General features: G+C 34.3%; 1 protein-coding gene across 1 annotated transcript; it reads left to right on the top strand.

The window, feature by feature from the left end:
* The first annotated feature begins 6,247 nt into the window (after positions 1-6,247).
* Positions 6,248-13,763, top strand: LOC141401026 (uncharacterized). The gene is made up of 2 exons (XM_073980825.1): positions 6,248-6,365; positions 13,355-13,763. The coding sequence occupies exons 1-2, from the start codon at positions 6,357-6,359 to the stop codon at positions 13,649-13,651; spliced, it is 306 nt and encodes a 101-aa protein (XP_073836926.1). The 5' UTR covers positions 6,248-6,356; the 3' UTR covers positions 13,652-13,763.
* Positions 13,764-27,705: the final 13,942 nt, after the last annotated feature.

Raw genomic sequence — 27,705 nt, 5'->3', positions numbered from 1 at the left:
TTTGTTGTCAGCCAATGCAGCAAACCATGTATTGTGTTCATCAATGATTGCAATATTATACGCGACATTTATATCCAAGTTATGCGAAAAGTGTATATGAGAAGTATATGCACTCAAATCAAAAATTTCTGGGCTGGTTTTCTGTATTGACAATACTTTTTGTAAACAAAATTAGATTATGATAGTTCCTACAATCGGTATTGTTAACGATTTTAACAATATTGCGGAAATTCGAAAGTTGTTTTTGTTTTCTATGTTTGGAACAAAAGATGGTATTTTTGGATTTGGATTACAATGTTTGAACAAAACAAATACATTTTTGGAACCAAAACATATATTTTTGTTCCAACAAAAGCGAAAAATATTTTTTCTCTGCGTGTACTATAAGGCATTGAAATAATACTAGTAATTTACGAACAGTTAAAGTTATAAGTCGTTTAGATGTACTAATTGTTACTAAACATTGGATTACTGATGTTGGATGAACAGGTTAATTCAACGCTTTGAAATTTGTTATGAAGATCACTGTTGCGATTGGATCAGAATGGTTATGAAGATTCCCATTTAAAATGTATGTCATATGCATACATGTAATACCATAGGGATTGTGAAACAACTTAAGCTAAAACTGTAAAATTTCAGATAAGATCCTGGGTTTGAAAATTTGAATTGAATATTGTACCTTAGGTATCATGCCACCTATTCCATCCGTAAGTCCCAGCGTTCGGCATATGAAGTAGCGGGCACTTTGCTAGTTATTCCACATAACTTATTATATTTCAGGGAGGGTGGAGGTAATAAAATGTTCGGCCGAACTTAAGCCTTTTATATCTTTTTATTTATATTTCCTTCACTATAATTTTTAAGATGATAATCTAGTTGTATGGGAACAAACATCAAAATAAATAAATTAAGTTTTTGACAGCCTATGTTGTTTTTAATGTTTAGTTGCCATTCAAATATACATATGTATGTATTCATTGATAAGTTGTTTGAAAATGTGATATACTCAACCGTCAAGCTGTAAGCATCTGGTGTTAAAAATGTGAACAATCATTCTTAAATGTGTTTTCAATTTTTTTGGTGCTAGCTTTCAACTAAAGCTTTCAATTTAGTATCAGTTTTAAGCAACAGATTGCGCCAGGTAGCTATCTATGTACATTGTACATACATACATACTTTCACGTTCGCAACGTTCATCAATGTACATGGGTTTATAGTGTATAGCAAACTTATTATTTTTATACCCTCCACAATAGTATGGAGGGTATATTAAGTTTGTTTTTCCGTTTGTAACGCATTGAAATACTCATTTGCGACCCTATAAAGTATATATATTCTTGATCAGGGTAAAATTCTGAGTCCATCTGTGCACGTCCGTCCGTCCGTCTGTGGTAATCACTCTAGCATCCACAAAAATGGAGATAAGACGACATTTTGGGAAAATGCGTCTTTTGTTTGCAGGCAGGTCAAGTTCGATGATGGGCTATATCGGTCCACGTTTTGGTATAGCCCCCATATAACGGTACCCCCCGATTTACGGTATTTTGACGTTTTTAGCTAAATTTTCAGACCGATTTAGCTATAATTTGACATTTAGGGTTCTTAGGTGTCAGTAAACTTATATAACAAAACTTGTGGACATAGGTCCACGTTTTGGTATAGCCCCCATATAACGGTACCCCCCGATTTACGGTATTTTGACGTTTTTAGCTACATTTTCAGACCGATGTAGCTATAATTTGACATTTAGGGTTCTTAAGTGTAAATAAACTTATATAACAAAAGTTGTGGACATAGGTCCACGTTTTGGTATAGCCCCCATATAACGGTACTCCCCGATTTACGGTATTTTGCTGTTTTAAGCTACATTTTCAGACCGATTTAGCTATAATTTGACATTTAGGGTTCTTAAGTGTCAATAAACTTATATAACAATAGTTGTGGACATAGGTCCACGTTTTGGTATAGCCCCCATATAACGGTACCCCCGATTTACGGTATTTTGACGTTTTTAGCTACATTTTCAGACCGATTTATCTATAATGTGACATTTAGGGTTATTAAGTGTCAATAAACTTATATAACAAAATTTGTGGACATAGGTCCACGTTTTGGTATAGCCCCCATAAAACGGTACCCCCGATTTACGGTATTTTGACGTTTTTAGCTACATTTTCAGACCGATTTAGCTATAAATTGACATTTAGGGTTCCTAAGTGTCAATAAACTTATATAACAAAACTAGTGGACATAGATCAATGTTTTGGAATAGCCCCCATATAACGCTACCGCCCGATTTCAGGTATTTTGACGATTTAAGTCGCATTTCTAGACCGAATTAGCTATAATTTGATATTTAGGGTTCTTAGTGACCAAAAAAACTTATATTGGAAAAAATTATGAACATAGGTACATGTTTTGGTATAGACCCATATAACGGTACCTCCTGATTTTCGGTATTTTGAGAGTTTTACCTACAAGTTTTAACCGAATTAGCTGTAATTTGAACATTTGACATTTGAAGTTCTTAGTGGTCACCACACCTCTCCACCAAAATTTTCTGCAATTTTGGGAAATGCGTCTTTTGTTTGCAGGCAGGGCAAGTTCGATGATGGGCTATATCGGTCCACGTTTTGGTATAGCGCCCATATAACGGTACCCCCGATTTATGGCATTTTGACGTTTTTAGTTACATTTGCAGACCGATTTAACTATAAATTGACATTTAGGGTTCTTAAATGTCAATAAACTTATATAACTAGTGGACATAGATCCATGTTTTGGAATAGCCCCCATATAACGTTACCGCCCGATTTCAGGTATTTTGACGTTTAAATTCACATTTCTAGGCCGAATTAGCTATAATTTGATATTTAGGGTTCATAGTGACCAAAAATGTTATATTCAAAATAATTATGAACGTAGGTCCATGTTTTGGTATAGCCCCATATAACGGTACCTCGGTATAACGGATTTCGGTATCCCCATATAACGGATTTTCGGTATTTTGAGAATTTTACCTACAAGTTTTAACCGTATTATCTGTAATTTGAACATTTGACATTTGAAATTCTTAGTAGTCACCACACCTCTCCACCAAAAATTGTCAAGAAAGGTCCATGTATTGATAAAGCTCCCATATAAAAGTACCTTCCGATTTTCAGTAATTTGATGATTTTAACTACAATATTAAACCGAACTAGCAGTAATTTGACATTTGAAGTTCTTAGTGGTCACAACACCTCTCCATAAAAAATTGTCAACATAGGTCCATGTTCGGATATAGCAACCATATAACTGTACCTCCCAATTTTCAGTAATTGGCAATTTTAGCTAAAATTTTTAACCGAACCAACTGTAATTTGACATTTGAAGGTTGTAGTGGTCACCACACATCTGCATCAACAATTTTCAACATAGCCCCAATATAACGATACTTCCCGATTTTCGGTACTTTGAGGATTTTACTTAAAATGTTTAACCGAACGTAAGTCCATGTTTTGGTATAGCCCCAAAACAAACCTCCCGATTTTCCGTACCTTAGCTTTATTTTTTGGACGAACTTTCTGTAATTTGAAATTTAAAAGCCAACAAAAATTGTTCATTTAAGTTCATATTTTCGTATAGCCCACATACCTCCGAACTAGCTGTTAATGACATTTGAAGTTCCCACGTTATGTACCGATTTTCGGTATTTTGAGGTTCTAGCTACAGTTTTTAACCGAACTAGGAGTTATTTGACATTGAAGGCTCCCATCAAAAACTGTCAACATAGGTCCATGTTTTATTATAACCCCAATATAACGGTAGCTCCCAATTTCTAGCCCACCAAAAATTGTCAACATACATAGTTAGATATAGGCACCTACCGAATGAAACATTTTATGTACATTATCTGACATTTTAACGTACCCACTTAAAGTTGGGGACAGGAATGAAAACTAATTATTCCATTTTAGTTCAGAATATTTTATGGTGGAGGGTATGAAAAGTTCGGCCCGGCCGAACTTAACGCTTTTTTACTTGTTTTATTTAAATCGTCTGTGGTGTCATTTCCTTACTAATAAGTATAAAAAATAAATAATATACTTCGTATAGAAGACCATAAGGTCTCGTTATAGATCTACTTATAGAAGACCATAAGGGTTTATTATAGTGTACATGTAGTTTTTCCTATAGAAGATCACAAGGTCTTCTTATAAAAACCATACGTCATCTTATAGAAAAGCATTATTAGAAACGCTTATAATAGGAGACCACAAGGTCTTCATATAGAGGACAACAAGGTCTTCTTGTAGAAGACCACAAGGCCTTCTTGTAGAAGACAAAAAGGTCTATTTATAGAAGATATTAAGGTCTTTCATATGTATATGTATAAGGCAATAAAATCTTATTTTACAACAACATATGGGTTTCAAATTCTTTTCGGCGCACAGAGGGGAAATGTATGTTAAAAGTTGATCAAAAGCCCTAGAAAGCTCATTTATAGTCGGATTGATATAAAATTTTGCACAAAGCATATCTTCTGTACAAGGATTAATCCTATAGAAACTAATGAAAATCGGTCCAGATTTGGATGCAGCTTCCATATATATTCGCATCTGATATGAGATAAAAATTCACCAAAATCACTGAAATTTGACACATGCAACATAAACTAGCCTAAAAAGCCATTGAGCCAATTTTCAAACAAATCGGTACAGATGTATATATAGTCCCATATACATAAATTTTATTCCAAATTTTATTTTTTGAAACTTATTTAAATTAAATTTTTCTAAATTCACATGAGAAAAGCCGTGAATGTTTCTGAATAATGCAAATATATTTGATAGGTGTTGGTTTAGTCTGATAAATAAGAGCCCCGGTTATAAGGCGGAGCAAAATTTAGTGTGAGTAAACCTTGCAATTCCATATAAATATATTTCATATTTTAGTTGAGAAAAATTAGATTTTTTCGGATTGGCGCAAATATGCGCAATTTTTTATGATTGAATCTGATATTTGAGACTCAAGCGCATAAAACATTAGAAGAAACTATGGTCGGGAAACGACGGGGAAATAGACTTTTTCACTATTGAAATTGTAGTAATCTTAAAAATTATCATAAAAAATGTTCATAAAGAGGATATGTATCACCATTATTAAAGAGCAAAGATGTACAATCAATCTGAAAATTTTATATGCTAATCTTGTTCGGAGACTGTACAAAAACAATAAATCTTGAAAAATATTAATTTTCGCGAAAATAATGTAATTTTAATGTTCACCTAATTTCTTAGTTTTCGAAAATTTACTTTTTGTTTTCAGTATGGCTGAGTTCAATCGACTGCTGCATTGAATTGGTTAATCTTACAAAGTCGAGGATGGTTATAGCAAATGTAGAAAAGAGTCCGGTTGCCGTTTATCAACATTTTTGCATAAAAAAACGATTTTCATATTTTGAGTTTTGAGCAACTTTAGGCCTATGTTTCCCCTCATTGCGGCGTACAGAAATAAGGCCCCATGAAATAACACCCCAAATTGAAAATGAAAATAGGCCCCCATGCTTTCCAAGTAAAATCGTGAAAACCTAAAAAACCCCTAAAAATGTCAACTTGAATCGCGATTTATTTAAAAAGCGTTCCGCGAACTTTTTTTTTTTTTTGTTTTTTGACTTTTCTCAGAATCCGCAAAACTTCCCAGGTGTCAGCACCTTCCATTTAAAGTTGCTTAAAGAGCTTCGACCAAACGAATGAATTTTACGCCATATTTTACGCATATTCTGCCATGACATGTTCTTTTTTGACATGGCGTTTTTAAACAAGTCTTTACAATGTAATTACATTGTACAATTCTAAGGCATTTGCCATTATTATGTAAAATGTAATTATCACGTATGAATATCAGACAATCTGATTAATTCCACTTTTGTGTGATTGCTTAACAAAACTGAAAAATGCATGCCAAGCACATACAAATTATGACATCCCAAAATTGCAGCCGTTCATTGCAACTAAATTTGACTGATAGCGATCAAACTACCAAAGGTGTAAAAAGAAAAACAAATGAGAATCAAAATTCAAATGAACGGCATTTGTTTGTAACTCTTTAAAGAGACAATTAGCCATGATTTGAGTCACATCGATGCGATCTAATGCAAATGCATATTGCCATATTTGATTAAATTGTATTGCAATGCCTATGCATGGGACATATGCAAGCACATGAGGTGGAATGCTTTGAATTTAATAATAAACGTTAGTGCATCATTCAGGTGTCATTTATATAAAAACTATTGTTGTGGGTGGTTCGTGGGTGTAGACCGTTTTTCACATATCACTAGAGTGCAATTCACAACACCGGATAGCGCCATGAAATTGGTGAGACAATAATAACAATTACCGCTTGAAGTGTGAACATTGACAATTTGATTTATTTATTTGTGGAAATGGAAAAGTGCAACAAGATACATATTAAAAAATGGATAACTCAATCGTCTTCGTAAATATGTATACACTAAGGATTGGATTCGATTTTCTTTTCTTATTGCTCTAATGATTTCCTATTTTTAATAATGAAAAAATCAAAATTTTAACCTTTAATATTTGCATTCCAAAGCGTCCTGATTAATTTGTTGGAAGGCAAAGAAAATTCGTTGGAGTTTGCAATGTGAATTTAAAATATATGAGGGTTATTGAGTTGTCTATAAGCAATATAAATATAGATCAGTGAAATTGATACTAAGACAATTCATATTGCTCTGTGTGAAAACTGTGATTATACCCTCAGACTTCTAAATTAAGAAAGTGAAGTGCAAGGACATGTGTCGAACCGGTTTGGAATTTTTTGCAGCAGTGCCCCCGCGCAGTTGTTCAGAAATCGATTTTCCTGGGCAAAACCGCAGCTATTTTCGTCACCGGCTGTTTTATTTTTTGTGTTTTCTATATGGGATTCTATAGAAGATATAGTGAATCTAAGGAATCCAAAAAAATTTGTTAGAATAGAGGAAGATATGACGAAAAATTTTCGCCACAGCTACTTCTCAAATACTATAACAGATACTGTTTTCATTATTTTTTGTTAAGTATGTAAGATTTTTGTCCTTAAGAATCGTTTTAATAAACTGCCGTAGCATGTAGTGCAGTAATTTATTTTTTCCAGATACTAACCCCCTGTTTATGTTTGTCGACCGAAAGGTTTCTTGCGCTTCCGAAGTGGAAAAAAATCATTTTGTGTTCATGTAAACACCTTCGAAACGAAAATCTACGCGACCGGAAAAGCCATACGAAATAACACGTAAACGTACACTTTTCCATGTAAATTTGGGTTTATGTATTTCGAAAGGACTGTCTTTTATAAAAAGATAATGTCAAAATCACTCACTTGCTTTGTAGATGTCGAGTAGAATGTAAACTCGCGAATAATACCGAAAATCTTAAAACAAATTTATGCAACACATTCTTGAAACAAAATAAACATTTTATAGACACGTTTTAAAGGCGGTTTCATTCATTATTTTGAAGAAATCAATTAAATTAAATAATTCAAAATACCGACCCATTTTATTTTCTCAAACAAAACAAATCGCACATATTCAATGTTTGTGTGTATATGTGGATTTTGTTTTTATTTATCATTTGACTCTCATTTATGGAACATAGTTGTACAAATGTACAATCAAATTAGTAGTATTTCGCATAGGATACGTACCGGCAGTGGTACGATAGTTTGCGAAATACATGAACGCCTTTTCAGACGGAAGTGAGGGACTGCCTTTCTTTCGTACGGGTTTTCGTGCGACATACATGAACAGGCTGTTAATTTTATAAAAATTCCAATTTTATTGGACTCGAACTTTTAAGGAATACACGGAACAACCTTTCATTTTCGCCAAAAGATTCCTGAGTGTGTGCCCTTTCATCACATGTTTACTTTTGTACACGCCCCGTTTCGTCCGTTTAACACCATTTTAAATTTGAAATTACATGGGTAAAATCTGTGTTTTTTCCCATATAAATTATTGGTTTTTTACACAAACGAAAATTGTTTCAAATAAATGAGTTTTTATATTGGAACATATAGAAAACTCAAAAACACTCGTATTTTGATGCAAAATATAAAAAAACTCAAAATTTTTTACTTTGACTTTGAATTTCTCTGTAACTTTTTGACCGACCTTGATCTCTTTTGATTCCACGGAAAGCTGAGTGTGTTATCTATAGAACAAAAAATAAATATGTATATTAAAATATCTCCATCCGTTGCATACACGGTGCGCCTTAACTAAATTTAAATGAAAGGTGCTTACACCAGGGAAGTTTTTGCGGATTCTGAAACTACAATGTTCAGAGATGAGAAAAATCAAAAAACCAAAAAAAAAAAAAAAATATCGCCGGAGCGATTTTCAAATAAATCGCGATCAAAGTTCATATTTTTAGGGGTTTCTTATGTTTACACGGTTTTACTTGGAAACCGCAAGTCCTATTGCAATGGGACTAGGGAAAATGTTGTAGCAGTGATAAGATTGAACTTAATGTTATTTTCGGAATGGAAAAATCCAAAAACAAGAAGAAATCGCTAAAGGGATTTTTCAAAAAATCGCGGACAAATTTCCCATTTCCTGGTTTATTTTAGGTTTTCAAGATTTTGCTTGGAAACGGCAAGTCCTGACGAAATGGGACTAAAGAAAATGTTGTGGAGGATTTTCACTGCTACAACATTTTCCTTAGTCCCATTTGGACAGGACTTGCCGCTTCCAAGCAAAGTCCTGAAAATTTAAAATAAACCTAACAAGTATGAAAAGCGTTAAGTTCGGTCGGGCCGAACTTTATATACCCTCCACCACAAATTTCAGCCATTTCTGTGGATTAATGTGGCCACAACCTTTAAAATACCGAAATTCGGAAGGTACCGTTCTATGGGGGCTATATGATGGCGTGGACCTATACCTACAAATTTCTGGGGGACAGTTTTATACGCCTAAAGAAGACTAAATACCAAATTTCACCCATATCGGTGTGATAATGAGGCTAAAACGTTCAAAATATCGAAAATCGGGAGATATTTTATTATGGGGGCTATATCAACACGTGGACCTATATAAACATTTTATGGTAGAAATGTTTCTTAGCCTCTGGAAACACAAAATACAAAGTTACAACCGATTCTTTGGTCAAATGGGTCTAATACATTCAAAATATATTAAAATGGCGCGTACTTTATATGGGGCCTTATATGGGGGCTATACCAATACGTGGACCTATATAACCCAACTTTGTTAGGAATATTTTTTGGCCTCTGGAGACACAAAGTACCAAATTACAACCAATTCGGTGGTAAAATGGGCCAAATATCTTAAAAATTCCTTAAAACGGCGACGCGTCACGCGTCATTTTGTATGGGGGCTATACGAAAGCGTGGACCTACATAGCCCGCTTTCAATACCAAAAGTCCTACGTAAATATAACATATTTTCCCAAAATTTCATCGACCTACGTCAATCCGTTCGGACGCTAGAGTGATTTCCACAGACGGACAGACGGACAGACGGACAGACAGACAGACGGACGGACATGGCTATATCGATGTAGAATTGCACGCTGATCAAGAATATGTATACTTTGTGGGGTCTACAATGATTATTTCGAGTAGTTACAAACGTAGTGACAAACTTAATATACCCCCATCCTATGGTGGAGGGTATAAAAATGTGAACTTTGATCGCGATTTATTTTAAAATCCCTTTAGCTATTTTTTCTTGTTATTGGAGTTTTCTCATCTATTAACATTGCTGTTTCAGAATCCACAAAAACTTTCCAGGTGGAAGCGATTTTCGTTTAAAGTTAGTTAAGGCGCATCGTGCATGACATTGTTTTATAAGGAGACGATACAGTCTGTGCATTGTCCCAATTTGATCTTCTATATCTCAAAAATGGTAAAACCTACGAAAAATAACATTTAGGTCAATCTGGTAGAGAATTTTTACTACTACAACATTTTCTTTACTACCATTGCGAGAAACCCCTAAAAATGTGAAATTTGATCGCGATTTATTTGAAAATCCCTCCCGCGATATTTTTGTGTTTTGATTTTCCTCATCTCTGAACATTGTAGTTTCAGAATCCGCAAAAACTACCCAGGTGTAAGCAACTTTGATTTAAATTTTGTTAAGACGCAATGTTTAAATTTAGTTAAGACAGAGTTTTAACTAGGAAAAACGATTCTGAACCGCTATGCGCCGCCTACCTGTTTAAGCGGGGCTTAGTATGTCTTCCATTTTGCTCATCCTGGGAAGAGAACGTGAAAAAGTGAGAGACGCAGAGGGTACAAGCAACAGTGGATAGAGGAAGGATTGAAGAAGAGATTAGTTGAACTTATTAGTGTCTAGGATGACCCGCCCCATTACAATTTAAGGCCCCTGCAATATAATATTAGGGGCGCAGGATCTATGTAAGAGATAGATGAAATTTCATCTTCATTATGTTCAGCCTGTGTCTCTTTAATATGCACTACTTAATGTTATTGTCTTCCCACTTACAAGGCACAGATCTTATACAGCAATGACCAGTAATAAACATTACAGCAATTCTGATCTGCGACTATGAAGTGAGAGAGAGAGGACGCAGTTATACGTCCTGAGATTGCCAGTCAGATTATTTTGCACCCGGGTCTGTCCGGATTTTCCTACGAAAAACTTACAGAATTTATCGAGGAAAAATCAAAGCGGTGGTATGACATAGTCCTACATAGGAGACTAGGAACCCCGTCTTGCTATTTTATGAACTGTCTAATTTCCCTCAACATTTCAATGCCATGGAATCCAACAAAATGTAACAATCATACCACAAGTTTATAAGATAGAGTGACAGTTGAGTCCATCAGCGCCAAAACGGCCTAACCCAAATGACAGAAATCAAACTGCCTATAAAGATCTAACCGGAATCTTTTGAAATAAATACTAAAAAAAATCCACATTGCATTGTGTAATACTAGGTTATATATAATTGTTCCACAAACATCCCATACGGGACAAGGGAGACTTCTCTCATATCAATGAGTGCACCCCGATTCATATTAGCTCAATGATATGGGACCTATTGTTTATCGCCGAGTCCGAACTGCGTGTCTTAAGACACCACTTTGTAGAGAAGTTTTACATGGCTGAAATACTCAGGAAATGTCGCCAACATTACTGAGGGGTACTTTGTCACCGTTGAAAATTTTGACTGGCCGGGGAATCGAACCCACGACCTTAAGCGTGCAAGGCGGGTGTGCATACCATTGCACCACGGTGGCACCCGAGGTGGCACTAGGTTATACTAGTAGCTAAAATAATACAATATGGATTATTTTTAGTATTTATTTTAAAAGGTTCTGGTTAAATCTTTATAGTCAGTTTGAGCACCTCCATTTTGAACAGTCCTAGATTTAAAAGAGAAGAACTATCCACATTTACCTATGAATGAAAAACACTGCAGTTGTTCCTAATGTTCAGGACTTCACAATACATACAAGTTTCCGTGACATATTTCATTTTCGACCCCATCGGTGAAGATGGATAGGCTATCAGCAAGTTGCCTGCCATGCGCTCTCTCATTTCTTCGTCAGCTGTGTGAAAATTCAGAATTGGCGAAATGTAGTCGGTAAACGGCGTATGTTACGCTCCCTCAGCCTCAGTACTAGAATAGGAGGATAAATATTCAGTACGGCATTCAATGCTGACTGGGGTGTGTTTTCTATTGCTGCAATAACTAGAACTTACACAGTCCATTGCACAGTAGCTAACTTTGGATATGCCACCATACGAGGCAAGGTTTAGATAAGACCACTGTCCTATTCCTCCGTGGTATTAAGTGTGGTCTGGGGCTTAAGAGCTTTTTGAGGGTCGTTTTGAAATGTTTACTAAGTGTACTCCTGGAGGTCCGGTTTACGGCGATATAATCTTTTTCGTGGGCAAGTCCATGCTTCCTGACATAAAAGCCCAAAAGGTAAGACAATGATACGGTGACTAATCAGAACGACTACTGGTCACAATAACTAACTGTTTGACATTGGTCCAACCTTTGTATATCCTAATATTTCTCTCAAACATAAATCAGGTTCCAAAATGGACAATAACAGACAACTCCTTCCGGCAACTCTCTCACAAAAGGTACTCTTAAGTGCATTTAAGGGTTGTTCGAGGATTATTTAGAAATTTCCATCGGAGGTAGTTCTTGTGATTCCATGCTTTCTGACATAATGACCCAAAACTTTAAAATCATGCAATTAGATCCTCTTGGACCCAAGATGTAACTTGTCGGTCCATTCTTTCAGGTACCTCGTTCGCAAAATTTCCACACATTGTTCTCTAATGCAGCCACTTTTCGCATTGTGGAATTTCAAAAGAGGGCTCTCGAGATATCTGGCCCTAAATGTTGATACATTTCGGCCCTTCATACACTTTTCGCATTACAATTTTTGATAACCTTTGTTAGAACTTTACAATTTTATGCTCCAAACCTCTCGATAATGAACCGATATTAGTTATTTTTTGTAGATGCGATGGGATCTGTCAATTGTCAAACAAACGCTTCAAATCTGTACTGGAAACTTCCAAAGCTTCTGTTGTCACCTACTTTCTGTTCATATTTGGGATCACACCTTCAGTTATTAATTTTTATTGTCTCAGCCCTTCGGCAATGTCGGTCTGTTTGGCTGGTGTGCACTATAACTCTGAAACAAAGCAACCGAATGACCAAATTTGGCAGTTGTAATATTTTGTCCAAACTTAGTTTAAGTTCGCAGATGGGGCTTATCGGTCCTTTCCTTCTGTACCTCCACAACAAAAGTTCAAAAACGATTGCTAAAGTGATGCTCAAGATGACTCTCGATGAAGGTAACAGAATTTGATTGACTGAGTCAATCCATTGAGAGTTTGCTTCTTGTAGAACTAAATCGACTGATCTTCTCTATAATCCATTCCAGAGAAGCGCTTGTTGAGCAATTATTTCAACTGATTTTCGGAGAATGCAACCAATCCGGCAAATAATTTTTATTAGCTTTTTTTTTGAAGTATAAGCAAAGAATATTTGGTACAATTTTCAATTCGATCGCTTTTTGTGGCATGTGGTCTATACTATTATTAATGTGGACATAGCAATCAGATTTTCTCACTAAAAGGATTATCTTCCTTAAAATAAAATTTGAGCACAGTGTAGTTAAGAAAATGTCATATAAGACAAAGAAAATTGTACAGTTATGATCAAATTACGCTTTTGTTATTTACAAATTTAACAATTAAGCAGAATAACCAAAACTTGTATATAAGAATTGTAAAATTTCACTTTTTTTCATTTATTGTTCTAATAACATCCACCTCTATTTTTAGCTTATTTTCATTGTTGTGGCCATTTTGTGTTGCGTCCATGCCAGCGTAATACCTGTACATACCGTTCCCACAACTTATGGTATAACTGCAGGTACCCCGGTTGTTACAGCTCATAGCCATCAAGTAGTTGCACGTCAATTTAATCGGGTCTATGTTCCCACAGTGCCCACCATACCAACTGTAACCTATCCTGGATATTCTACGGCTTGGTCTACATATCCCTACACGTATCGCTATGGTTATGGCTATGGATACCCGTACAGCTATACCTATCCTTACACGACGGCTGTATGGTAACGAAAATCAATATATAATCGAATTTTAAAGCATGTATACGAAGAAAATAAAAAAAAAATGCTAACTATCCAAAGATTTATAACATAAATAAAGTACATATATTATAATTCTATTCGAAGTATTTTAAATTTCTTCCCAAAAACTGAGAGATTGCGGTCAGGAATGAATAATGTACCTTTTGTGAACCTGCACCTCAAATGACTGGACTTTTACAGAAAATTCAGGCGTCACAAGAACACCTCGTACTTGACTAAAGTCCCCAACTTGTTAACCATCCTAGCTGACGAAGGCAACCAAAGGTGAGTCGTAGAGCCTGCAATGAAAAGGGGTATCCCGCTACTGAAAAAAAGACAATGTTACCAGCAAGGGTGAATTAAATACGCTCTCTTGTTGTTACGGTAGCGAAGTTTTAATACCCTCCACCATAATATTCCCTTTGTAACACATCTGAATTGAAGTATTTCACTTTACCAACACATTTTTCAACCGAATTTGCTCTAATCCGGTACCAAGATTTTTTTAAGCATAGTAAACCTCTCAGCGAAAAATTTTCAGTATCTGTCCATTATTTGGTATACTCCCTATTTGATTTTTATATCGATTTATTTTAGCAGTTGTCAACCAAATATTCTAAGCGAATATGTTTTTATAATGAACTCAGACTTCAGAACACCATCTTATAAAGAAATGTCATATCGGCTGACTTTTGACCACAGCCTCCATATAGGGTTACAATCGTTTTCTTGGTTCTTTATAAGATTTAACCACATTTGTCTGCAGAATTACCTGTAATAAAGTATTATTGGTTCTCAGTGCGGGGAAAATATCAACTTCTTAGCGTGGTCCAACATTAGGGTGTCCCAATATGAAGAGCATAATATGAAGGGTGTAATAACCTTTGTCATTCCGTTTGTAACACATCGAAATATTTGTCGCAGACCATATGAAATATATAGTATACTAGCGGACCCGGCGAACTTCGTCTCGCTATTAAGGAATAAAATTTCATACAAAAACTCAATTTTCGATTTTTCCAATTTTCCGACTTTTCCACAGAGATTTTCCAAAATTTTCTTCCGTAAAGACCTTCTCCTCGAAAATACGAATAACTGACAAAAAATTTTACAGAAATCGGCCTAGCCGTTCTCATTTTATGAATTACTATACATTTTTTACACCATTTTTATATATATAGATATTCATGATCAGCATAAAACTCTCGATATATATATAACCACCCTTTCGTCCGTCCATCCGTCTGTTGAAATCAAGATACATCTCGCAAGATTTAGTTTTATAATTTAATACAAAACTAAGTATTAATCCCATGTATTGAAAATGGGTTATATCGGACCCCGTTTTGATATACACCTCATAGAACGGTACCTCCCGATTATCGGTATTTTAAAGATTTTAGTGGCATTAAGTCTTCCTTAGGTATACAATACTTTTCCCCAGAAATTTGTCAGTACATCGGGTATAACCTGATTTCCGGTATTTTAATAGAGTTGAGTAATGATGACTGACTGACTCACTGACTGATAATCAACCCCCAGAATATACGGCTTGGTCACAAGGTGTCAGATAAGGCTGGATTTTTAGAAATTCGAACTAGAACGGTACGAAAAGTACTAAAAGGTACTAAATATGGTACCCTTTGTATTTTAGGCAAACGCGAAGAGCTGGAATTCTGAAATTTGGATTGAGGTTCACTGATGGAGAGTTAGAAATGTGTACCAAAGGGTTTTTGGAAATTCGAACTATAAGTGTACGAAAAGTACTAAAAGTTAGTAAATTTAGTACCATTTGTATATTTTGAATGGATATAGCTAAAATCTTGACATTTGGTATGGGAATCTAGGTTGGAAAGTGATACTGATATAAGGAAAGGGTTTGGAAATTCGTACCTATATGTACGAAAAGTACCAAATGGTACTAAATTTAGTACGACTTGGATTTGGGTGAACGGATAAAGTTGGAATTCTGAAATTTGGAATTACTATTACTGTTGGAGTGTAGGATTGAGATATGGAGGTAGTTTTCGAAATTCGTGCATATGGGTACGAAAAGTCCGAGTGTAGAATAGAGGTATTTTGGAAATTCGTACTTTTGGGTACGAAAAGTACTAAATGGTACCAAATTTGGTACAATATGAATTTAAGTGGTCGGATAGAGATGGAATAGTGAAATTTGGAATTTAGATTACTATTGGAGTGTGGGATTGGGATACTTTTGGAAATTCGTACTTATGGCAACGAAAAGTACTAAATTCGTACTTGTGGGTACAAAAAGTATTGAGTGGTACTAAATTTTGTACAATTTGGATTTGGGTGAACGGATATAGCAGGAAATCTGAAATTTGAAATTAGGATTACTGTTGGAGTATAGGATTGAGGTAGTTTTGGAAATTGTTGGTTATGGGTACGATAAGTACTAAATGGTACCAAATCTTGTACAATTTGGATTTGAGTGATCGCATACAGAAGGAATAGTGAAATTTGAAATTATGATTACTATTGGAGTGTGGGATTGGGATCCTTTTGAAAATTCGTACTTATAGCTACGAAATGGTACCAAATTTGATACAATTTGGATTTGGGTGATCGGATACATTTGGAATCCTGAAATTCGTTGGAGTGTTGGATAGAGGTAGGTTTGGAAATTCGGACCTATGGGAACAAAAAGTTCTATTTGGTACAATTTGGACTACGGTGATCGGATGCAGCTGTACTCCTGAAATTTGGAATTAAGATTATTGTTGGCGTGTAGGGTTAAGGTAGTTGTGGAAATTCGTACTCATGGCTACAAATAGTACTAAATAGTACCACATTTGGTACAATTTGGATTTGGGTGAACGGATATAGCTGGAATCCCGAGACTTGGAATAAGGAATACTGTTGGAGTGTAGGATTGATAAAGTTTTGGAAATTTTTAGTTCCGGGTAGGAAAAGTACTAAATGGTACTAAATTTTGTACAATTTGGATTTCAGTGATAGGAAACATTTGGAATCGCGAAATTCGCAATTAATATTGATGTTGGAGTGTTGATAGAGGTAGGTTTAGAAGTTCGTACTTTGGATACGAATAGTACTAAATGGTACCAAATTTGGATTTGAGTGATCGGATATATCTGGAATCCTGAAATTCGGTATTAAGCTTATTGTTTGAACTTAGCACTGAGGTAGTTTAGAAATATTGTACTTATGGGTACGAAAAGTACTAAATTTGGTACAATTTGGATTTGAGCGAACGGCTAGAGGTGCAATCTTGAAATTTGGAATTGAGATTACTGTTGGAGTTTGTTTTGGAAATTCGTACTTATGTTAACAAAAAGTACTAAATTTGGTACAATTAGGATTTGGTAGTCTTAGGGGTACGAAGATGGTTCAATGCATGGTACCATTTTGTATTGGCCTAACGAATAGACCTGGATTCGTGAGATTTAGAATTAAGATTACTGTTGTTATTTGGTAATAACGTCAGATTTAGGAAATATGTACCATAAATATACGAATTGTACTATATGGTACAGGATTTGGTTCATTTTGTTATTGTGTAAAGGGAATTTTGAAATATTAGGAGGAGGTTCGTATTTATATGTAAAGTACTAAATAGTACTATAAATGGTTTTGGGGGAACAGATAGAGCTAGAAATGAGGATCGCGGTTGGTGGGTTAAGCCGTCTTGGCGCTGAGCACCCCAATTAAAATATCTCAACAATTATGGCTGCCTCTTGATGTGTAGGAGTGAGGAAAATAGTACTTACATGAAAATAAATATCAATTAAAATAGGTATTAGTACAAAAGTTTTTCCATGTCCACCGTTCTATATTATATATTTTTTATTTGTTTTGTCTATTCTTTCCGCATACTTTGCTAGTATTTTAATATAGCACTCATGAAAACTTACCTCCTGTTTTTGTGCGTTTTTAAGGATTTGTCCTCATTATCACGCCAAAATGGCTGAATATTTCTTTGGGGCTACAAAACTTTTCACCAGTAATTTTTTAGTACTCATCCATAGATCCCATTATCATACAAAAATGTCCTTAATTTGCTGATTATATTTTTGTTGAACTTTGATATTTTTATTTTGTTGTAGTTTCTTCGGTTGTAGGTCTCAATATAATTTTCCTCAGAAATTTGTTAGTACAGATCCACGTTTTTGCTGCACCAACCACGCTATATACGTCCGATTTTGATGAAATTTGGAATGTGTGACTGAAATCGGTTTAAAAATAAGTGTGTCAAATTATATCGAAATCGGTTCAGATTTTGATATATCTCCCATATATATTTTCGCCCGATTTCACGCATTTGCTGCACAAACACCCTATATCTGATGAAATTTTGAATGTGTGACGGAAGTTTGTCTAGTAATAAGTGTAACATATTATATAGAAATCAGTTCAAATTTATATATATCCAGTAGGCCTATTCTGTAACTTTTATCGATTGAAAATTTGTTAAAATTTCGGAACAAATTTCCTTTAGAGGCACCTGGCGGAAATTTTCCCCACACATAGCCCATTCTATTCTGATTCCATCGATGTATAATTTTTGTCCCGGAAATGTATACTTCCCGAGATATAGGCCTCGAAAGTTCCGGAAAATCCCTATGTTAGACTTAATTTAAACATATTTACTAAACTCGTATCGTATGAAAATTTTATTATTAGTGGTAAGTGTCGTCTCCCCCAACACAGGAATACAATTATATGGGGGAAGTCCACACTTCCCGAGAAATAGGTCACTGAAATTGTTTTTTGTTTTTTTTTTTTCAATTTTTTCTCTAAATATCCGTCCTTTGGCCGGGGATTTAAGACTTTCTCCTATGGACAGGTGCAAATCTCGGGGACGGGAACAACATTTTCTCCTAAATTTTCAATTTTTCTCTAATAGCCGGCCTTCGGCCGGGGATTTAAGACTTTCTCCTATGGACAGGTGCAAATCTGGGGAACCGAAACAAAATTTTCTCCTAAATTTTCAATTTTTTTTATCTAAATAGCCGGCCTTCGGCCAGGGATTTAGGAACCGGAACAAAATTTTCCTCTACACTTTACGTTTTTTTCCAAATAACCGGTCTTCGGCCGGGGAAACAATTTTTTTTTAAATTTACCTCGGGTAGTATGGACTTCCCCATATATATTATTAACTGTTGTGTTCGGAGAGACAAGACTTACCTGTAATTTTAACACGAATTGAGTTTAATAAATGCGTTTTAACAAAATTTTAACAAAATTTTAACACGAATTGAGTTTAATAAATGTGTTTAACTTAAGTCCAACTTGGGGTTTTGGTGGAACTTTCGAGGCCTATATCTCGGGAAGTATACATTTCCGGGACAAAATTTATACACCGTTGGAATCAGAATAGAAAGGACTGCCTATGGTGCAAATATTGTCTTCCTACCTTAGGTGCCTCTAAAAGAAATTTAAGCCAAAATTTCTTTTTATTTATTATTGTCTTTTTAGGACGAAGGCCAATTATTTGTGAAAGTTTATTAGCTCGACTAATCCATAAATAACAAAATTTCTTTTGTTTTTGTAATAACTACAAAACAAACAAATGAAATTGTTGTAATATAAACAATGAGTGAAGTTGTTAAAACGTTACTGAGTAGGGGGGTAGGTTTCGATATAGCCCCCATAAAACGGTACCTCCCGATTTTCGGTTTTTACAGGATTATAAATAAAAGGTTATGGATAACTAGCCGAGATTCAATATAGATGGTCAGATACCTTTAACCACACGATGCCTATGCTCGTCGCAATGAGACGGATTTACCAGAATTGTTCTTGGTTCCGACCACCTACTTGTTATCGCCCTCATCAACTGACCAACCAACTTCGTCAAATTTAATCGCTGACCACATTTGTCAAGCAAGCCTTTTCATGATTATTTAAAGTGCAGCGTTCAGGGGTTAATAAGTCGGGCGGTAAGCTTCTGAAGACGTTAATAAGTAGATTGTTTGATCCAAGCACAATGACTATTTGCCAGATTACACGAAGGCACTCTAATTCTGGTTAGGTTGCACAAGCACATAAGAGGTTCGTTGTAATGAAGAAAGTGGATGGCTGACAACCAACCAATCAAAATTGTTTTGCGTGTAATCTTGGTTTATATGTTTAATATTTTAATTGTTATTGAAAATATTTTGCAAGCCCTTGTTTTACAACTCTATTCTTTTTAACCTCTTACCATATTCCACAATAAAACATTTCCGTTTTATTACATTCAAAAGAATCCACCCTTTCTAATTTACACATTTGTATTCTAGTTGGGACATGTTCTTGATTACACTTTTTGTTTTTCTTTACATAACCTTGGCACGATTTTAATAGCAAGTGTCCATCACGGTGGTTCATTTTGAAGACCCCACAACCTACAGAAAATCCAAAAGTAAACAAACCATCAATCCAATCCATCCAAAGAAACTCCCGTCCTAGTACGTGCGTCACGTTGCTGCGGTTTTGCGGTATTAAAGACATTCATTGGCTACTAACTCAATACTTACTGTGCTCGTACACATTCAACAATTCAATGCAGCGTCATTTGCTTGGCAAGAATGGTCAGCCAACTACGCTATTGACAGACGAAAAAAACGTAAGACCAGTGGCTACTTCTGGCTTGTCTTGCCATTAATTTGTTTTGTTCGTTTCGTTTTTTGTCCGTTTCTTCTTTGTCTGTCTTTGGCGGACACTTGAATTTGTTAACGTGCCATGTTTTAAAATAGTTGTTATTAATTTTGGCTATTTTATTTGTCTTGTGCTATAAATCACTTTATATGGAATTCGATGTCATCGCATTGGAAGTGTGAACATTAAGTGCTTTAATTATCACTTGTGGGGCAGAGGGGAAAGTATAGCAGACTATATTTATGTTAAAAAATTGGTGAAAATGGGTTGAAGCAACCATGTATTTTTTTGTTTTCTCTGGATTTGTGAGTAAACCACACTTCTCTCGAGTTTCCTGTTAAAGTAAAAGCAGAAGCAAACTAAATAAGGATTATCTTACTAGTGTAGTACTTTTCAAAATTTCGTCTGCTTCTACCATTAAATGATGCTGACATTTTGAAGCCAGATTTACAGTGTTTTTTGAAATTTTCTTCTAATTTCATTCCGCAAACAGGTTTTTCAAAAAAACATATATAGGATTGTAGTACTTGCGATTCTGAGTTATTTGATATGAATATTGTGAATGTAGTCTGCACAGATTCATAGAAATCTGCATCCAAATGCGAAAATTTTGTGCGAACATTTTTCTAAAAATCGTATTTTTCGGGAATATTTTTAACAATTGTCATTCGATTTCTTCGTACTTGATTGCACATTTTAGTTTTTTACGTTCCTGATCCAATAAATCATTCCCCGTGAAAATCCATCTACTAAAACGCGAGTTACAAGAAATTCCAAAGTAGAAAAATCATCTAAAATTGTTTTTGGAAATATCGCGTAGTTTGTCACGTTTTCTGCGGTTCGTTTCCACTGCAATGAAAAAACTAGTACAGCACCTTCGTTTTAGCGGAAACAGAGATTTGAAAACTTCACTGATAAGGGTGCTACATTCATTTTATCCCAAAAAATAGTGTATGATGCTACATCCACGGTTCTTGAATGATCGCCTTGAAATAGATATATTTCGATATAGATTTTCATGGTGAACACTGAAATCGGATGCGGACAAAAATTGTATGCACTTTGCGCAAAATAACGATATTTTATAGGTTTTTTAGTGCTAAGATGCAGCCGATGCTACATCTTAGCCTCCAAATTAAATTTTGAAAAATATATACAAATTAAAAGATATGGTCTTGCTGTACATGAAAATCACATGCGGACAAAATGATTTTGATAATTACGCGATTTACACCTATTTTAAAATGTTAATAAATTAAAATGGGTTATGTGACCTCTATTTCCATTTCAGAAGCCTTAAGATATATCCTCAGCAACCCAATTATCTTCCTCAATAGGAAAGCTTTCATACGAATGTCTGTAAAGCAAAACCCGTCTATTTTATTGGGAGATTTAAGCAAAATGAAGGAAGTATTCCTATAGATTTTTCCAACATTTTCTACTACATAATGCATGTGAAAAAATATTTTGTCAAATAAAAAAATTCTTTTTTGGCCAAAATATGTGCTTATTTTGGCAGTAACATCAAAACTATAACACCAATATGTACGATTGTAGTCTCATTTGATTCGCCGTGAAGTTTTGATCCACAACAAATTTTTAGTTAATTTTATGACCACTAAATGGGCCTTAATTTTGAAAAAAGTTGACTTATATTCAATAATTTATCAATTTTATGTACATTCCGCGAATTCTGTGTAACATTTTGCAGGTATTATGCAATCTACTAGCTGAAGTCACTTCGAGAGAACTTTTTTGTAACAATTGTGCTCATTAAAATAATTAGCGTTTTTATAATATTTTCTTTCTTAAAAAGCGTAATAAAAGCACCATAACTTTTGTCCGCAACAACCAAAAATTGGCTCGCGACCAGATTCATACTGGGAATTTTTTTCTTAACCTACACCTCAAAAATCGTTGATGTAGCGCGAAAAAAATTTATCCTTTTTTTTCTGAAATGGAATATAAAATATTTGACAATATTCGTGATATATAGAACAGTTTGGTGAAAAGGTATGTCGGCTTTCTTCGCCAATCTGTTTTTTTTACACTTATACCCTTGTAACGTATTGAAATGATTATTTGCGACCTATAATGTCATCCGCTCATGCGTCCGTCCTGCATCCAAACAAGTTGACATAGGATCTACAACACCGCGAAATATTCGTCGTAGACCTCCATGTGGTTTACCAAAATTCATAACTCGACGAGATAAAGGGATTTTGATATGTGTGTCCGTTAGGGTTATGACTTTTTGACATTTTCTCTCAAAAATGATTTCCTGTTGACTTGCATAAAATAAGACCTTTTGCAGGATTAACCTTCTTAATGAGAATTTATTTGAAGTGTACGCAAAGGAGTTGACATTTTTTTTTTTTCACTGGGTTTCAACCAGTGAAAAAAAAAATTCTCAAAAAATTATTTCCTGTTGCACGAAAGAACGACCTTTTGCATATTAATGACTAAATTAACTTTTATTCCATTTAAATATTGAAAAAGGTTCGGCACAAACCACTTTTAACTTGTATGATAAATGAAATATATGTAATAATACGATGATATGTAATAATACGATGATAAAATTAGTGAGAAACAAAAGGTTATGTCATTTTGGTTACGTAGTGTGCCCCTATACTTTGTTTTAGTTATATATCGGCCTACAGTGACTTCAAAACATTGTCAAAAGTTCTGAAAAATAAAAACCTTAAAAGCTTTTTGTGTGGAAGCTTTCTTATCGAATCACTTTATAATTAAGATTTTATGTAATCTTAGGTAGCAACTCATTTAAATACAGGGATAAGTGGTTGTAAAAAGTCATAACCGTAGCGACCGTCCGTCCGTCCATTAAAATCACTGTACTACACGAAAAATATTCAAGGGTTCTGATGCAAACATTCTATCGTTTTGGGATCCATGAACAACGAAAATACCGTTGGTTCCTTTGAGTCACATCGCTTTTTTTATACCCTACACCACCTTATGTCTTTGTGCATTTGTATGTAACATACAAAAGGAAACGGAATAGACAGATAGTTCCTTCTAGGGATATACATAGAATCACTTTCTGAGTCGATTTATTAATGTCCATCCGTCCGTCCGTTCCCAACGTATGGGTCGCATTTATTATCCGATCCAGCTGAAAATTGGGGAGTATCATGTTTTTAGCCATTGGAAGAACGCTATTGCTTTTGGTGACAATCGATTCAGAATTGGATATAGCTCCCATATATATTTGTTTTCGGATAGAACATATATCCCCAGTTGCTAGTGCATTTTTATATAATTTGTACTATAATTTTTAATTGTAATACATATTTAATTGTAATAAATATAAATAAATAAATATTTTCGGGCGATTTTAGGTATTTGATTCACGAGACACGCTATATATGTCCGATTTCAATGCAATTTGAAATGTCTAACGGAATTCAGTCTAGAAATAAGTGTGCCAAGTTATATCGAAAACGGTTCAGATTTGGATATTGCTCCCACATGTATTTTCGGCCGATTTATATCTGATTTCAATGAAATTTAGAAAGTGTGACGGAATGAGGTCTAGAAATATGTAAGTGAGCCAAATTATATCAAAATCGATTCAGATTTGGGTATAGGGCCCATAAATATTTTCGGCCGAAACACGACACCAAACACGCTATATATGTATGTCAAATTTGGATGAAATTTGGAATATGTGACGGAATGTTCAGGTTTGGATTAAGCTCCCAAAAATATTTTACATATTCACAGTGGTGTAGAGTATAATTTTTTTTATAATTTTTTTTTTATTATGGTAATTACAGTGTAGTGTAGTAGGGTTTCTAAAAATTTCAACTTTAAAAGGGCATAACTTTTTTTCACAACGGATTTTATAGGGGCGAACAAATATCTTTCGAAGAAGACATTAAGTTTTGAAATCGGTTAAAAAACAGATAAAAAGACGGGAAAATGATTTTCCTCGTGCTCTAGGCTACTTAGAAGATGCCAAACGGTATAATGATTTAATTTTAACAAAAAGTAAATTAAGTAAGCTTTCGAAAATGGAAACTAAACTAATGAAATCGCTTGAAAAATTGATAATTTATGCAATTATTTGTGTTTTTACTTTTTGGTTTTTTATGCAAGTCCGTCCCTCCGCCCGTCTCATTTGTTAGCCATTTGTTAACCGATTTAAAAACTTGATGGCTTATTCGAAAGATATTATTCGCAGTTTAAACTAAAAAAGGATGTATAGAAATCCTTTGTGAAAAATATCAGTTATGCTTGTTAGGGCTAATCGGCCGGCGTAGTGGTTTCTCGGATTTTGAATAAAGTACACTCGGTTCCAAAACAAAGAGGTTTATTGACGAATGTACTTATATTAAAATTCCTATAGAACAAAAAACAAATACTTAGAATCTGACATAAAATTACACAAAATTAAAACATACTTTATGGTATAGAGACCACTAGCTTCTTAACACAAAAATTGAACTTTGATCACCACGCTAGTTTTAAACAAAATGATTTTTAAAATGAAGTGGCGAATTATTGAGATGCTTTTTAACATTTAAGAACTTCGTTAACTTAATTTTAGTAATTGATTAAATTTAGTACATAATTAAAATGTTGCCAGATTAACTAATTTTTTGATGATTTTGGTAGTGGCGACAACAATGCTCGTTTAATTTTGAAAATGTTTTCATTACAATTACCGTTATAAAAAAGTGAAAAAGTTGTCCATAGACCCCAACACGATAGAAATTTTACATCAGAACGCTTGAATATTTTTTAGTCAACTTTTGTAGCACAATGAAATTGTAATCAAACTCCAGGCCGCAGTTATGTAGCAAATGTCAGGACATTTTGTACGGAGGTCGGGTTCTCACCAGACTAGAAACGATTAGATTTGGGGTTTTATAGCTTAGTATACATATACAGGGATCCCACAGTTTAAATTGTGTGTAGTGTAACCATAATCACGCTAGAGGTCGCAGTTATATTTTAATATTGAAAAATTTTTGCACGAAGTAAGAGTTTTTGTCAAGGAAAATTCCAAAAATTTTGGAAACATGTTCGAATAGTATTATCGGGTAAAATTGTCCATTATTGGAAAATTATCCAAATTTAATTTTTGGTCCAAACTTTAATTTCTGGGGCCATTATCCGACAAGTTACGAACACGAAACTTGAATACCATCTCTTGACCTCTCCTTTGATGCAAATTATATCAATAATAGATGATGCAAAAATCTCAATTATTTATATCAATGACATAACGTGTCGCAATCATATAATTGATAATTGTCATTCAATTATCCCTGCCGTTAGTTAAAACAAGAATAACTTTAAATTCGTCCGGGCCGAACTTTCTATACCCTCCACTATGTAAAATGTAGTAAAATGGAACAATTAGTTTCCTTTGGTTTTCTTTATACCCTCAGCATTTATGCTAACGAGGGTATATGTATATGTACACTTTCATACGGGCATCATGTGCATCATCGAAATAATGGTTTTAGACCCCAAGTATGTTTGGACGAAATGTGTTTCAGACAATTTGGAGTCGATTGAGCAATGTCCGTCCGTCTGTCTGTCTGACTGGACCACTCCTTCCTGTATCTTTCCACAAAAGTTCGAAAATGTTCGGAAAATTTGTGCACACGATAACTCTTGAAGGGAGCAACCGATTTTGTCCATAATTTGCACATCGTAAAGTTTCTACCAGACTTAGATGAGGTTCCAATTTGGAACCAATCGGTCGTATGCACAAAAATTCAAAAATATTCGGAAAATTGGGAGTGACCGATTTGGTCCATAGTTTAACATCCAAATAAATCTACCACACAAAATTTTGAATTTTGGATGGGGGCTATATGAAGAAGTGGACATGTACCGAAAAATTTCAGGTGTAAAATTTAGTACCTTCATCGAAGAATTAATACATAATATCAACCTTTTCGTGGAATATTGAGGCCTACAGAAACCTACAGAAAATGTTGCAGACGCCTTAGCGTTCACAATCCACTTAAAATAAAATCTTTCGATATGAAAGACATATTACAATCTATTAAGGAAAAAAGCAATCGATTGTAATATAATGTAATTTTCGAAAAATTGACTTTTAGAAAAGAATGGTGGCAAATGACTCGTCTTTGCAAATAAAAAGCTTCAATTTAAAATTCACAAATGCAAATTTGCAATATTGTTCGTATAAATAGGGGCTCCCACTGACGAAAATTGTCTAGCAACAACAACAACATCTAATATGCCTGCTGATGTTAACCTAACCAGTTAACGACACGATCGTCGCATAGTGGTTGATGTGTGTAGGACTTCGGTAGATACCAATTTTTCAATATAATCTCCTTAGGTTATACAGCTCGATTAATAATTAAATTAATTAAAAATCTCAAAAATAATGGTCTTCGCCCCTAAAAAGGCGAACACCTATAAAAAGCGATTTTGGTTACCTTACCCCCTACATACACCTTTTTCACTTGTAATTAGAAAAATTCCAGTTGTAATTCGTAACATTTCATTTGTAATTCGTAACATGGTATTTGTAATTCAAGACATCCATTTGTAATTCGAATTATTCCATTTGTAAATCGAATTATTCCTTTTTTAATTCGAAGAATTGTATTTGTAATTCGAATTATTCCATTTGTAATTCGAATTATTCCATTTGAAATTACAAATAGTACAATTCGAATAACAAATGGAATAATTCTAATTACAAATAAAACAATTCGAATAACAAATAAAATAATACGAATTACAAATAGAATAATTCGAATAACAAATGGAATATTTCGAATTTCAAATGGAATAATTCAAATTACAAATGGAATAATTCGAAATTCAAATGGAATAATTCGAATTACAAATGGAATAATTCGAATTACAAATAGAATAATTCAAATTACAAATGGAATAATTCGAAATACAATTGGAATGTTTCGAATTACAACTGGAATTCTCGAATTGCACATTATATGTTACAAATTACAAATGGAATTCTCCAATTACAACTAAAATGATTCGAATTACATCTGAAAAAGGTGAAGTGGTATAGGGTATAAAAAGAACTACAACTAATAATATAATTAATAATGCTTTTTGTAATATGCAAATATGTATATCAGTGCCCGACATTTTCATTCAAAATTTTTTATTGCCTTAGTTTGCAACAACACCCGAAATTCCACATTTTGTGATTTGAATTTTAATGACAGTGAATAAAAAATGTTGTCATTTATTGAGACACCGAAAAACTGTAATTCTATGCAAAACTAAAACCCACTTTACACTTTTTGAATTAAACATAAGAGTAGTCAATCACTACACCCAACTATAAATAGATTAGGTCATGTCTAAAAATGGTATCAGAAATTCTTGTGTTCTCACAGTAATCACAACAAAGCTCAATCTATCAAC

Source organism: Musca autumnalis, unplaced genomic scaffold (assembly GCF_047663935.1).
Source record: "Musca autumnalis isolate F117 unplaced genomic scaffold, ASM4766393v1 scaffold_4, whole genome shotgun sequence".
NCBI lineage: Eukaryota > Metazoa > Arthropoda > Insecta > Diptera > Muscidae > Musca > Musca autumnalis.
Note: the sequence above shows the minus strand (reverse complement) of the source record. Positions and strands in the feature narration are given on the sequence as shown.